Raw genomic sequence first — 15556 nt, forward strand, 5'->3', positions numbered from 1 at the left:
TTTCTTTCTTGCTCTCGCTCTTTCTCTCATTTTTACCTTTTTTGTGTTGTTAAAAATTCTTAGTGCTGTTTACACCTTTTACAGACTTTTCAAAATGCTTCAAATCAAGGATCCTCTGCAGGAGGAACAAAACGTAAAGCTGATGATAGTGACAGTGAACCTGAGCCAGAAGATAATATCAGGTGAAGTTTTGCTAGCACTTTGTTTTAAAATTGCTGAATTATGTTGAGCCTAATTAATGTCATTTAGCTTTATAGCAGCGGTGCCTTTTGGATAATTTTCTGTGATCTTTTTATCCACCAGTAATTAATGTGGAGAGTTACAATATTCTGTAAATTCCAGTGAGATGAGTAAGCTAGAGCTGTTAAATCCAAGTAGCAAGATTAGTATGCGTGCAGGCTTCCTTTCTCTGAGCCACTTTTTACATTTGAGACCAGGCACTACATTGGCTAGACATCCTGCATTCATTATGATTATGTGCTTTGAAATCCTGTGTTACTGATGAATATTTAACCCTTAATCTTTAGTTGATATGTTTCACATTATCTGATTTCAGTGAAGCATCTTTATTCTGATTTTGTGCTTTGATCTATAAACTGCAGATTCATTCTTCAAATTTTTAATTGTACTGGTGTTCCATTAACACCCTAATAAATTGGACATGTTTTTGTCCTAACAAGCATACACAGTAATCCTGCTTAATTTGGCAGAATAAAAGTTAAAGCAAAATGTATTACTGTTTTGGGTGTCATAAATATAATTTTTTTTTAATGTATTTTAACTATAAAAAATGCTGTTGTAGTGGTTATTTTTTTTGTTTTTTTTGTATGAGATATAAATTCAGTCCCTTGTATGCAGTTTTACATTTTCTCATTGAACTTAACATGTATACTAGCTTTGGAAAATAATCATCTTTTTTTTAGCTGTTAAATTTTCAACCTGTATCACTGTCAAATTGCAGGAGCTAGCAGTCCTCCTCTTAGATGGAGAATTTAAATTTGAATGCTCCTGCCCATGCGTGATCAGCTGTGCAGGGGTGGAGTTTCACGCGAGCGCACAGGAACGCCCATGTGCAATAGTAAATACGGGCAGTGAATTGCACGGCGGGTGAATATTTTTGCCCTTGTCCACCACTAAATAGCCTTATATCGTCTTTGAATTCTGACTTATGTTAAATGATTTTTGGCTTTTCATGTATGATTGTAATGCTCCAGCACTTTTGTTGTCTGTGCCTGAATTCAAGACATGTAAGTGGTGGTATAAATCGCTTAGCAATGCAAATTAAATATTAGATAAATGAAAATGTTTGCAACAAGGTGTTTTTTTTAAAAATATATACCTGTGCAAGACTATAAGCCGAACCACGTTTTCAGTCATTTTAGTTAGTACATATAGTGTTTGACTGGAATTCTTACTTGCTCACAATTTGAGAGAGAACCATGTTTATAACTTGTAACACATTTCTTCATACAATCAAATCATATACAGTACATGCCTGTCTTGCACTTTTTTTTCCACAGAAATAATTTTTACTTTTCTTTAGGAGATACTGACTTGGCTACACATGTATATAAGTTGTTAAACATTAATGTAACTTATGTACACAATCAGTGTTAAATTGTGCAGTTTCCCCTCCTCCCTTTTTCTTATGTATTTACAATGAATGCAATATGAGGTTTATGATGAAATGTAATTGAGCAAATAATGTTTTGCATTCTATATGGCCTAAATAAAAATACCAGCTTGAAGTGCTTTGTACTGATTACCTTCTCTTGTAGGTTGTGGGAAGATGGCTGGAAGCAGCGTTATTACAAAAATAAATTTGATGTTGATGCCTCAGATGAGAAGTTTAGACGGAAAGTTGTGCAGTCATATGTTGAAGGTCTTTGCTGGGTTCTAAGATATTATTACCAGGTACATAACTGTCTGTAAACTAATAGAATTAACACTTTTTTTTCTCTTGTAAAGGTGTATCCAGTCCACGGGTTCATCCATTACTTGTGGGATATTCTCCTTAACAGGAAGCTGCAAGAAGATCACCCACAGCACTGTCTATATAGCTCCTCCCCTAACTGCCACCCCCAGTCAATCTCTTGCAAGCTCTCGACAAGAAAGGAAGTATCAAGAGAGATGTGGTGAATTAGTGTAGTTTTTTACCTTCAATCAAAAGTTTTATTTTTAAACGGTACCGGCGTTGTACTGTTTTTACTCTCAGGCAGAAATTGGAAGAAGAATTCTGCCTGGAGGTTTGATCTTAGTGGTTTGTAACTAAGGTCCATTGCTGTTCTCACACTTAACTGAAGAGTATGGAAAGAAAACTTCAGTTGGGGAGACGGTCTGCAGATTGCCTGCTTTGAGGTATGTTCAGTATATTTTTTTCTAGAGAGATAAGGTCTAGAAAATGCTGACAGTGCCTGGTATATTTGAGGTAAGCCTGATACAGTGATTTAACAGCAACTGAGATCATGCTTGCAGAAAAGGGTAATCATGTTAATACTCCTATTACTTAGTGTAAAAACGTTTGCGTGTTTTATAGTAAAAAGGTTTTTTCTCTGAGGGTGATAAATCTTTATTTTGGGGCCTAGTTTTCCACATGGCTTATTAGATCACTCCTAAAAAAGGCCCTCTGACATTCAGTGCATGGTGGGAGGGGCCTATTTTTGCGCAGTTGATATTCAGACTGAGACATACAGCTTCCCTAAAGGAGTCCTCTGGCATTTAGGACCACTGTAGAGGGTGTTTTTTCCTGCAAAAATAGTGTTTAAGGGCAGGTAGGGCCACAGCAGAGCTGTGGCAGTGTGTTTGACTGTTTTTTAATGGTTTTTCCGTTTTTCTAATCCGTTTTGTGGCCTAAGGGGTTAATCATCCATTTGCAAGTGGGTGCAATGCTGCTTTAGTCTCTTATACACACTGTAAAAATTTCATAGAGTTTACTACTTGTTATCACTGTTTTGTAGTTTATGAGGTAGTTTTTTTTTTTCTCTTAAAGGCACAGTACCGTTTTTATTTAATTGCTTTTTCACATTTATTAAAGTGTTTTCCAAGCTTGCTGGTCTCATAACTAGTCTGTTAAACATGTCTGACATAGAGGAAACTCCTTGTTCATTATGTTTAGAAGCCATTGTGGAACCCCCTCTTGGAATGTGTGCCAAATGCACTGACCTTTCTATAAATTATAAAGACCATATTATGGGTTTTAAGGATTTATCACCAGAGGTTTCATCACCAGAGGTTTCTCAGACTGACAAAAGGGTGGTTAAACCACCTAGCTCTCCCAATGTGTCAGAACCTATATCTCCAGCGCAAGTGACGCCAAGTACATCTGGCGCGTCCAATGCGTTTACCTCTGTGAGGGTATGATTCATAACTGCCGCCATGTCTTGTAAGGTATTGTCCAAATTGCCAGGGTTACAAGGAAAGCGAGACAGCTCTGGGGCTAGAACAAATACAGAGCTCTGACGCTTTAGTAGCTATGTCTGATATACCCTGACAATGTACAGAAGCCGAAGCAGGAGAGCTTCTATCTGTGGGTGACATTTCTGATTCAGGGAAGGCATTACTCCAGTCTGAAATGACAGCATTTAAATTTAAGCTTGAACACCTCCGCTTGTTGCTCAAGGAGGTTTTAACAACTCTGGATGACTGTGACACCATTGTAGTCCCAGAGAAATTGTGTCAAATGGACAAATACTTTGCAGTGCCTGTTTACACTGATGTTTTTCCAATACCTAAGAGGTTTTCAGAAATTGTTACGAAGGAATGGGATAGACCAGGTGTACCGTTCTCTCCCCCTCCTGCGTTAAAAAGGATGTTTCCCATAGATGCCGCTACACGGGACTCGTGGCAGAGGGTCCCTAAGGTGGAGGGAGCAGTATCTACCCTAGCTAAGCGTACAACTATCCTCGTCGAGGACAGTTGTGCTTTCCTAGATCCAATGGATAAAAAATTAGAGGGTTTCCTTAAGAAAATCTTTATACAACAAGGTTTTATTTTGCAGCCTCTTGCATGCATTGCCCCAGTCACTGCTGCATCGGCTTTCTGGTTTGAGTCTCTTGAAGAGGCTCTTCAGGTGGAAACCCCGTTGGATGATATCCTAGACAGGCTTAAAGCTCTTAAGTTAGCCAATTCATTTATTTCTGACACCGTTTTTCATTTAACTAAGCTAATGGCTAATAATTCAGGTTTTGCCATTCAGGCGCGTAGGGCGCTATGGCTTAAATCCTGGTCAGCTGACGTTACTTTAAAGTCTAAGCTTCTCAACATCCCTTTAAAGGGCAGACCCTATTCGGGCCTGGACTGAAGGAGATAATTTCTGATATTACTGGAGGGAAAGGCCACACCCTTCCCCAGGATAGGTCCAACAAATTAAGGACCAAACAGACTAACTTTCGGACCTTCAAGAGTGGCGCAGCTTCAACTTCCTCTACTTCAAAACAAGAAGGAAATTTTGCCCAGTCCAAGCCAGTCTGGAGACCTAACCAGGCTTGGAGCAAGGGAAAGCAGGCCAAAAAACCTGCTGCTGCCTCTAAGACGGCATGAAGGAGTAGCCCCCGATAGGGGACCGGATCTAGTTGGGGGCAGACTTTCTCTCTTCGCCCAGGCTTGGGCAAGAGACGTCCAGGATCCCTGGGCTCTGGAGATTGTTTCATCTTCTGGATTTCAAAGCCTCATCCCCAAGTGAGAGATTTCATCTTTCTCAATTATCTGCAAACCAGATAAAGAGAGAGGCATTCTTGCGTTGTGTTCAAGACCTTCTGGTCATGGGAGTGATCCACCCAGTTCCAAGGGAGGAACAGGGACAAGGATTCTATTCAAATCTGTTTATAGTTCCCAAAAAAGAGAGGGAACTTTCAGACCAATCTTGGATCTCAAGATCCTAAACAAATTTCTCAGGGTCCCATCGTTCAAGATGGAGACTATTCGAACCATCCTACCTCTCATCCAGGAGGGTCAATATGACTACTGTGGACTTAAAGGATGCTTATCTCCACATTCCGATACACAGAGATCGGTTTCTCAGGTTTGCCTTCCTAGACAGGCATTACCAGTTTGTGGCTCTTCCCTTCGGGTTAGCCACAGCACCAATCATTTTTACGAAGGTTCTAGGGTCCCTACCAGCGGTTCTAAGACCACGGGGCATAGCGGTGGCCCCTTACTTAGACGACATTCTGATACAGGCATCAAATTTTCAAATAGCCAAGTCCCATACGGACATTGTTATGGCCTTTCTGAGGTCTCATGGGTGGAAGGTGAACGAAGAAAAGAGTTCTCTCTCCCCTCTCACAAGAGTTTCCTTCCTAGGAACTATGATAGATTCAGTAGAAATGAAGATTTCTCCAACATAGGTGTGTCCGGTCCACGGCATCATCCTTACTTGTGGGATATTCTCCTCCCCAACAGGAAATGGCAAAGAGCCCAGCAAAGCTGGTCACATGATCCCTCCTAGGCTCCGCCTTCCCCAGTCATTCTCTTTGCCGTTGCACAGGCAACATCTCCACGGAGATGGCTCAGAGTTTTTTGGTTCAGACCAAATAAAAAGACAGGCATTCTTACATTGTGTAGAAGACCTGTTAAAAATGGGAGTGATTCATCCTGTTCCATTAGGAGAACAAGGGATGGGGTTTTACTCCAATCTGTTCATAGTTCCCAAAAAAGAGGGAACATTCAGGCCAATTTTGGATCTCAAGATCCTAAACAAATTTCTCAAGGTCCCATCGTTCAAGATGGAAACCATTCGGACAATTCTTCCTACCATCCAGGAAGGTCAATTCATGACCACGGTGGATTTAAAGGATGCGTATCTACATATTCCTATCCACAAGGAACATCATCGGTTCCTAAGATTCGCCTTTCTGGACAAGCATTACCAGTTTGTGGCACTTCCATTCGGACTAGCCACTGCTCCAAGAATTTTCACAAAGGTACTAGGGTCCCTTCTAGCGGTGCTAAGGCCAAGGGGCATTGCAGTAGTACCCTATTTGGATGACATTCTGATTCAAGCGTCGTCTCTACCTCAAGCAAAGGCTCATACGGACATTGTCCTAGCCTTTCTCAGATCTCACGGGTGGAAAGTGAACGTAGAAAAAAGTTCTCTATTCCCGTCAACAAGAGTTCCCTTCTTGGGAACAATAATAGACTCCTTGGAAATGAAGATTTTTCTGACAGAAGCCAGAAAATCAAAACTTCTAAGCTCTTGTCAAGTACTTCATTCTGTTCCTCTTCCTTCCATAGCGCAATGCATGGAAGTAATAGGTTTGATGGTTGCGGCAATGGACATAGTTCCTTTTGCGCGAATTCATCTAAGACCATTACAACTGTGCATGCTCAGACATTGGAATGGGGATTATACAGATTTGTCCCCGACGATCCAAGTAGATCAGAGGACCAGAGATTCACTCCGTTGGTGGCTGACCCTGGACAACCTGTCCCAAGGGATGAGCTTCAGAAGACCAGAGTGGGTCATTGTAACGACCGACGCCAGCCTGGTGGGCTGGGGCGCGGTCTGGAAACACCTGAAAGCTCAGGGTCTATGGTCTCGGGAAGAATCTCTTCTCCCGATAAACATTCTGGAACTGAGAGCGATATTCAATGCTCTCAAGGCTTGGCCTCAACTAGCAAAGGCCAAATTCATAAGGTTTCAATCAGACAACATGACGACTGTTGCATATATCAACCATCAGGGGGGAACAAGGAGTTCCCTGGCGATGGAAGAAGTGACCAAAGTAATTCAATGGGCGGAGCTTCACTCCTGCCACTTGTCTGCAATCCACATCCCAGGAGTGGAAAATTGGGAAGCGGATTTTCTGAGTCGTCAGACATTTCATCCGGGGGAGTGGGAACTCCATCCGGAAATCTTTGCCCAAATAACTCAATTATGGGGCTTTCCAGACATGGATCTGATGGCGTCTCGTCAGAACTTCAAGGTTCCTTGCTACGGGTCCAGATCCAGGGATCCCAAGGCGGCTCTAGTAGATGCACTAGTAGCGCCCTGGACCTTCAACCTAGCTTATGTGTTCCCACCGTTTCCTCTCATTCCCAGGCTGGTGGCCAGGATCAATCAGGAGAGGGCTTCGGTGATCTTGATAGCTCCTGCGTGGCCACGCAGAACTTGGTATGCAGACCTGGTGAATATGTCATCGGCTCCACCATGGAAGCTACCGTTGAGACGGGACCTTCTTGTTCAAGGTCCGTTCGAACATCCGAATCTGGCATCACTCCAACTGACTGCTTGGAGATTGAACGCTTGATTTTATCAAAGCGTGGGTTCTCAGATTCTGTCATTGATACTCTTATTCAGGCTAGAAAGCCTGTAACTAGAAAAATTTACCATAAGGTATGGAAAAAATATATCTGTTGGTGCAAATCAAAAGGATTCCCATGGAACAGGGTAAAAATTCCTAAGATTCTATCCTTTCTACAAGAGGGTTTGGAGAAAGGATTATCTGCAAGTTCTTTGAAGGGACAGATTTCTGCTTTATCTGTTTTACTTCACAAGAAGCTGGCGGCTGTGCCAGATGTGCAGGCTTTTGTTCAGGCTCTGGTTAGAATCAAGCCTTTCTACAAACCTTTGACTCCTCCTTGGAGTCTCAATTTAGTTCTTTCAGTTCTTCAAAGGGTTCCGTTTGAACCCTTACATTCCGTAGATATTAAGTTATTATCTTGGAAAGTTTTGTTTTTGGTTGCAATTTCTTCTGCTAGAAGAGTTTCAGAGTTATCTGCTCTGCAGTGTTCTCCTCCTTATCTGGTGTTCCATGCAGATAAGGTGGTTTTGCGTACTAAACCTGGTTTTCTTCCGAAAGTTGTTTCTAACAAAAATATTAACCAGGAGATAGTTGTGCCTTCTTTGTGTCCGAATCCAGTTTCAAAGAAGGAACGTTTGTTGCACAATTTGGATGTAGTTCGTGCTCTAAAGTTCTATTTAGAGGCTACAAAGGATTTCAGACAAACATCTTCCTTGTTTGTTGTTTATTCTGGTAAAAGGAGAGGTCAGAAAGCAACTTCTACCTCTCTCTCTTTTTGGCTTAAAAGCATCATCAGATTGGCTTATGAGACTGCCGGACGGCAGCCTCCTGAAAGAATCACAGCTCATTCCACTAGGGCTGTGGCTTCCACATGGGCCTTCAAGAACGAGGCTTCTGTTGATCAGATATGTAAGGCAGCGACTTGGTCTTCACTGCACACTTTTACCAAATTTTACAAATTTGATACTTTTGCTTCTTCTGAGGCTATTTTTGGGAGAGAGGTTTTGCAAGCCGTGGTGCCTTCCATCTAGGTGACCTGATTTGCTCCCTCCCATCATCCGTGTCCTAAAGCTTTGGTATTGGTTCCCACAAGTAAGGATGACGCCGTGGACCGGACACACCTATGTTGGAGAAAACAGAATTTATGTTTACCTGATAAATTACTTTCTCCAACGGTGTGTCCGGTCCACGGCCCGCCCTGGTTTTTTAATCAGGTCTGATGATTTATTTTCTCTAACTACAGTCACCACGGTATCATATGATTTCTCCTATGCAAATATTCCTCCTTTACGTCGGTCGAATGACTGGGGAAGGCGGAGCCTAGGAGGGATCATGTGACCAGCTTTGCTGGGCTCTTTGCCATTTCCTGTTGGGGAGGAGAATATCCCACAAGTAAGGATGACGCCGTGGACCGGACACACCGTTGGAGAAAGTAATTTATCAGGTAAACATAAATTCTGTTTTTTCTGACAGAGGTCAGGTTGTCAAAGCTTCTAACTTCCTGCCGTGCTCTTTATTCCACTTCTCAGCCGTCAGTGGCTCAGTGTATAGAAGTAATCGGCTTAATGGTAGCGGCAATGGACATAGTTCCGTTTGCCCGCCTACATCTCAGACCACTGCAACTTTGCATGCTCAGTCAGTGGAATGGGGATTACACAGATTTGTCCCCTCTGCTAAATCTGGATCAAGAGACCAGAGATTCTCTTCTCTGGTGGCTATCTCAGGTCCATCTGCCCAGGGGAATGAGCTTCCGCAGGCCAGAATGGACTATAGTGAGGACAGATGCCAGCCTTCTGGGACTCCCTGAAGGCTCAGGGTTCGTGGACTCGGGCGGAAGCCCTCCTTCCGATAAACATTCTGGAACTAAGAGCGATATTCAATGCTCTTCAGGTTTGGCCTTGGCTAGCTGCGGTCAGGTTCATCAGATTTCAGTCGGACAACATCACGACTGTAGCCTATATCAACCATCAGGGGGGAACAAGGAGCCCCCTGGCAATGTTGGAGGTTTCAAAGATAATTCTATGGGCAGAGGTTCACTCTTGCCATCTCTCAGCTATCCATATCCCAGGAGTAGAGAACTGGGAGGCGGATTTTTTAAGTCGGCAGACTTTTCATCCGGGGGAGTGGGAACTCCATCCGGAGGTATTTGCCCAGTTGATTCATCTATGGGGCAAACCAGAACTGGATCTCATGGAGTCTCGTCAGAAAGCCAAGCTTCCTTGTTACGGGTCCAGGTCCAGGGATCCCAAGGCAGCGCTGATAGATGCTCTTGCAGCGCCCTGCTCCTTCAGCCTGGCTTATGTGTTTCCACAGTTTCCTCTGCTCCCTCGTCTGATTGCCAAGATCAAGCAGGAGAGAGCTTCTGTGATTTTGGTAGCTACTGCGTGGCCACGCAGGACTTGGTATGCAGATCTGGTGGACATGTCATCCTTTCCACCATGGACTCTGCCGCTGAGACAGGACCTTCTACTTCAGGGTCCTTTCAAACATTCAAATCTAATTTCTCTGCGTCTGACTGCTTGGAGGTTGAACGCTTGATTCTATCAAAGCGTGGGTTTTCCGAGTCGGTCATTGATACCTTTATTCATGCTCGAAAGCCTGTCACCAGGAAAATCTATCATAAGATATGGTGTAACTATCTTCATTGATGTGAATCCAATGGTTACTCATGGAGTAAAGTCAGGATTCCTAGAATATTATCTTTTATCCAGGGGGGATTAGAGAGACGATTGTCTGCTAAATCCTTAAAGGGACAGATTTCTGCTCTGTCTATTCTTTTGCACAAACGTCTGGCTGAGGTTCCAGACGTTCAGGCATTTTGTCAGGCTTTAGTTGGAATTAAGCCTGTGTTTAAACCGGTTGCTCCGCCATGGAGTTTAAATGTAGTTCTTCAAGGGGTTCCGTTTGAACCTCTGCATTCCATAGATATTAAACTTTTATCTTGGAAAGTTCTGTTTCTAGTGGCTATCTCCTCGGCTCGAAGAGTTTCGGAGTTATCTGCTTTACAGTGTGATTTCCCTTATCTGATTTTCCATGCAGATAAGGTAGTTTTGCGTACCTAACCCTGGTTTCTTCCTAAGGTAGTATCTAATAAGAACATCAATCAGGAGATTGTTGTTCCTTCATTATGTCTTAATCCTTCCTCAAAGAAGGAACGTCTTTTACACAATCTTGATGTGGTTCGTGCTTTAAAGTTTTTTATTTACAAGCTACGAAGGATTTTCGTCAAACATCTGCTTGCTTTGTTGTCTACTCTGGACAGAGTAGAGGCCAAAAGGCTTCGGCAACTTCTCTATCTTTTTGTCTAAGTAGTATAATACGCTTAGCTTATGAGACTGCTGGCCAGCAGCCTCCTGAAAGAATTACAGCTCATTCCACTAGAGCGGTAGCTTCCACATGGGCTTTTAAAAATGAGGCCTCTGTTGAACAGATTTGTAAGGCGGCGACCTGGTCTTCGCTTCATACTTTTTCTAAATTCTACAGATTCAATACTTTTGCTTCTTAGGAGGCTATTTATAAGAGAGAGGTCTTACAGGCAGTGGTGCCTTCTGTTTAAGGGCCTGCCTTGTCCCTCCCTTCATCCGTGTCCTAAAGCTTTGGTATTGGTATCCCACAAGTAATGGATGAACCCGTGGACTGGATAGACCTTTACAAGAGAAAGCAAAATTTATGCTTACCTGATAAATTTCTCTTGTGGTGTATCCAGTCCACGGCCCCCCCTGTCATTTTAAGGCAGGTGTTTTTTATTTTAAACTACAGTCACCACTGCACCCTATAGTTTCTCCTTTTTTCTTGCTTGTCTTCGGTCGAATGACTGGGGGTGGCAGTTAGGGGAGGAGCTATATGGACAGCTCTGCTGTGGGTGTCCTCTTGCAACTTCCTGTTGGGAAGGAGAATATCCCACAAGTAATGGATGAACCCGTGGACTGGATACACCACAAGAGAAATAAATTTATCAGGTAAGCATAAATGTAGTTTTTTTTTTTTTTTTTTTTTTTTTTTTTTAAACTTTATTGATATTAACTATCAGTGTTCTGTTAAAGGGACAGTATACTGTAAAATAGTTTTTTCCTTAATGTGTTAACAATTGCATTTTTTACCAACTGCAGAGTAAAAATGTATGAAAATGAGCTTTTTAAGGTTTATTTCTGTATATTAAAGCTCTGATTTTGTGTTTTGAAGCCACAGCCTAATAAAATAGGTTGAGCTTGTAGGTATAATCAGATCTCATTACTGTATCACATTGTGCACATATACCTGCTTCTTTATCTTATATCTGTCTTTAAACAATCACCAATACTTTGAGAGAACAATGGAAAATCAACATTGTATTACCTTATCTCTGCTTTATCACACTGGGAGTGTAATTTCTTCTGCTGGCTGTGTTTACAAAGCTTATCTATAGCTGGTACGCGCGGCCACAAACTTTCAGAATAGGTGGGGATACCACATGCTAAATTAACAATTTCAAATGCCAATATAAGGGCAAAGGAGCTACTTGTAAACAATTTAATACACTCCAGCAGGTAAAGTGGATCATTGGGAACAAATTAAAGGGGAGAAAATTTTTGAGTAAACTGTCCCTTTAACTTTCATTTTTAGAAGAATGGATTTTAAATGTGTGTTTGAAAGAACTTAACTGTATAGAATGAGACCTGTCGCAATGTTTCATTCTTTCAGTTGTGCATGTGTTTATACCTGATAGATTTGTAATAGAGATTTTAGATTGTCAGCGTGTTGCATAAAGTAGGTCGGTATGTTGCAGCTTTAAAACTAATTTTAATTTCTGGCAGATGACAAATCTCTAGTTTGAAATAAAGGGCCTTCATCTTAGGCTGAACAAGCAATAATGTGTTTCTCTTGTAAGGTGTATCCAGTCCACGGATTCATCCATTACTTGTGGGATATTCTCCTTCCCAACAGGAAGCTGCAAGAGGATCACCCACAGCATAGCTGTCTATATAGCTCCTCCCCTAACTGCCACCTCCCAGTCATTCTCTTGCAGCTCTCGACAAGGGAAGTAGCTAGAGAGATGTGGTGCATTAATGTAGTTTATCTTCAATCAAAAGTTTATTTTCAAATGGTACCGGAGTTGTACTATTTTAGCCTCAGGCAGAAAGTTGAAGAAGAGTCTGCCTGTGGTTTTTGATGATCTTAGCAATTTGTAACTAAGCTCCACTGCTGTTCTCACACATAACTGAAGAGATGGGTAACTTCAGCTGGGGGAATAGCGTGCAGGGTCTCCTGATCTGAGGTATGTGCAGTTTTAAATTTTTCTAGAGAGATAAGCTAGAAAATGCTGACAATACCGGATATATTTAAGGTAAGCCTGATTACAGGGATTTAATAACGACTGGTATCATACTTGCTGTAAAGGGTAATATATTTGTTACTTACTCACATTACTGAATAGATATAACGTTTGCTTGAGGTATATAAACGTTTATTATATATTGGTGATAAAACCTTTATTCTGGGGCCTAGTTTTTCCACATGACTAGATTTTGCCTAGGGATATTTTTTTAAGGCCCTCTCACTGTGATTACAGGTTGGGAGGGGCCTAGTAGTTTTTGCAGCTTGAGACATCCAGCTTCCCTGAAGGAGTCCCCTGAACATATAGGACCTATCTAAAGGGTTTTTGTGCCTTCCAAAGTCGTTGTATGGGCAGGTAGGGCCACAGCAGAGCTGTGGCAGTTGGTTGTGACTGTTTAAAAACGTTTATCGTTTTTTTGATCCGGTTTTGGAACTAAGGGGTTAATCATCCATTTGCAAGTGGGTGCAATGCTATTTCAGTCTATTATACACACTGTAAAAATTTCGTAAGATTTACTGCTTTTTTCACTGTTTTGCAGTTTCTGTGATAGTTTTTTTTCTCTTAAAGGCACAGTACCGTGTTTATTTTTTGCTTGTTCAGTTATTAGTGTTTTCCAAGCTTGCTGGTCTCATTACTAGTCTGTTTAAACATGTCTGACATAGAGGAACCTCATTGTTCATTATATTTAGAAGCCATTGTGGAACCCCCTCTTAGAATGTGTACCAAATGCACTGATTTTACTATAGATTACAAAGACCATATTCTGGCTTTAAAAAATTTATCACCAGAAGAAATTGACAAGGAGGAAGTTATGCCATCTAACTCTCCCCACGTGTCAGATCCTATAAATTCCACTCAGGGGACGCCAAGTACATCTTGCGCGCCCATTGCGTATACCTTGCAAGACATGGCGGCAGTTATGAATCGTACCCTTACAGAGGTATTATCTAAACTGCCAGGATTGCAAGGAAAGTGAGACAGCTCTGGGACTAGAATATATACAGAGCTCTCTGACGCTTTAGTAGCTATCTCTGATACACCCTCACAATATAATGAAGCTGAAGCAGGGGAGCTTCAATCTGTGGGTGATTTTTCTGATTCAGGGAAGATACTTCAATCTGATTCTGATATGTCTACATTTAAATTTAAGCTTGAACACCTCCGAGTATTGCTCTGGGAGGTTTAAGCGACTCTGGACGACTGTGACACTATTGTAGTCCCAGAGAAATTATGTAGATTGGATAAATTCTATGTAGTACCTACTTACACTGATGTTTTTCCAATCCCTAAAAGGTTTTCTGAAATTATTACTAAGGAATGGGATAGACCAGGTGTACCGTTCTCTCCCCCTCCTGTTTTTAAAAAGATGTTTCCTATAGACGCCGCTACACAGGACTTATGGCAGACGGTCCCTAAGGTGGAGGGAGCAGTTTCTACTCTAGCTAAGCGTACCACTATCCCTGTCGAGGACAGTTGTGCTTTTCTAGATCCAATGGATAAAAAATTAGAGGGTTACCTTAAGAAAATTTTTATTCAACAGAGTTTTATTCTCCAGCCTCTTGCATGCATTGCCCCAGTCACTGCTGCCGCGGCTTTCTGGTTTGAGTCCCTAGAGGAGGCTCTACAGGTTGAAACCCCGTTGGAAGATATTATTGACAAGCTTAAGGCTCTTAAGCTAGCCAATTCATTTGTTTCTGACGCCGTTGTTCATTTAACCAAACTGCTAAAAATTCAAGTTTTGCTATTCAGGCGCGTAGGGCGCTATGGCTTAAATCCTGGTCAGCTGACGTGACTTCAAAGTCTAAACTTCTCAACATTCCCTTCAAAGGACAGACCCTATTCGGGCCTGGACTGAAGGAGATCATTTCTGACATCACTGGAGGAAAAGGTCACGCCCTTCCTCAAGATAGGTCCAACAAATTAAGGACCAAACAGTCTAGTTTTCGGCCCTTTCGAAACTTCAAGAGTGGCGCAGCTTCAACTTCCTCTAACACAAAACAAGAGGGAACTTTTGCCCAGTCTAAGCCGGTCTGGAAACCTATCCAGGCTTGGAACAAGGGGAAACAGGCCAAAAAGCCTGCTGCTGCCTCTAAGACAGCATGAAGGAGCAGCCCCTGATCCGGAAACGGATCTAGTAGGGGGCAGACTCTCTTTGCCCAGACTTGGATCCCTGGGCATTGGAAATTGTGTTCAAGGGTTATCTTCTGGAATTCAAACCCTCTCCCCCAAGAGGGAGATTTCATCTCTCACTTTTATCTGCAAACCAGATAGAGAGAGGCATTCTTACATTGTGTTCAAGACCTCCTAGTTATGGGAGTGATCCACCCAGTTCAGCAGGAGGAACAGGGACAGGGCTTCTATTCAAATCTGTTTGTAGTTCCCAAAAAAGAGGGAACATTCAGACCAATCTTAGATCTCAAGATCTTAAACAAATTTCTCAGAGTCCCATCCTTCAAGATGGAGACTATTCGAACCATCCTTCCTATGATCCAGGAGGGTCAATATGACTACCGTAGACTTAAAGGATGCTTATCTTCACATCCCGATACGCAAAGATCAGTTTTCTCAGGTTTGCTTTTCTAGACGGGCACTACCAGTTTGTGGTTCTTCCCTTCGGGTTGGCCACGGCACCAAGAATCTTTACAAAGGTTCTAGGGTCCCTTCTAGCAGTCCTAAGGCCGCGGGGTACAGCAGTAGCCCCTTACTTAGACGACGTTCTGATACAGGTGTCGACTTTTTAAACTGCCAGGTCCCACACGGACATTGTTCTGGCATTTCTGAGGTCCCATGGGTGGAAGGTTAACGAAGGAAAGAGTTCTCTATCCCCTCTAACAAGAGTTTCATTCCTAGGGACTCTTGATCGATTCGGTAGAAATTAAGATTTACCTAACGAAGGCCAGATTGTCAAAACTTCTAGACTCTTGCCGTGTTCTTTATTCCACTTCTCGTCCTTCAGTGGCTCAGTGTATGGAAGTAATCGGTTTAATGGTAGCGGCAAAGG

General features: G+C 42.3%; 1 protein-coding gene across 1 annotated transcript in view; it reads left to right on the forward strand.

Moving 5' to 3' along the window:
* The window catches only part of XRN2 (5'-3' exoribonuclease 2), a 211765-nt gene that overhangs the window by 86300 nt on the left and 109909 nt on the right, over positions 1-15556 (forward strand). Inside the window, exons 16-17 of the mRNA XM_053712013.1 lie at positions 85-182; positions 1779-1914. Coding sequence (XP_053567988.1) covers positions 85-182; positions 1779-1914 — 234 coding nt within the window. The remainder of the gene's footprint in view (positions 1-84; positions 183-1778; positions 1915-15556) is intronic.

Source organism: Bombina bombina, chromosome 4 (genome assembly GCF_027579735.1).
Source record: "Bombina bombina isolate aBomBom1 chromosome 4, aBomBom1.pri, whole genome shotgun sequence".
In the NCBI taxonomy this organism is placed as follows: Eukaryota; Metazoa; Chordata; class Amphibia; order Anura; family Bombinatoridae; genus Bombina; species Bombina bombina.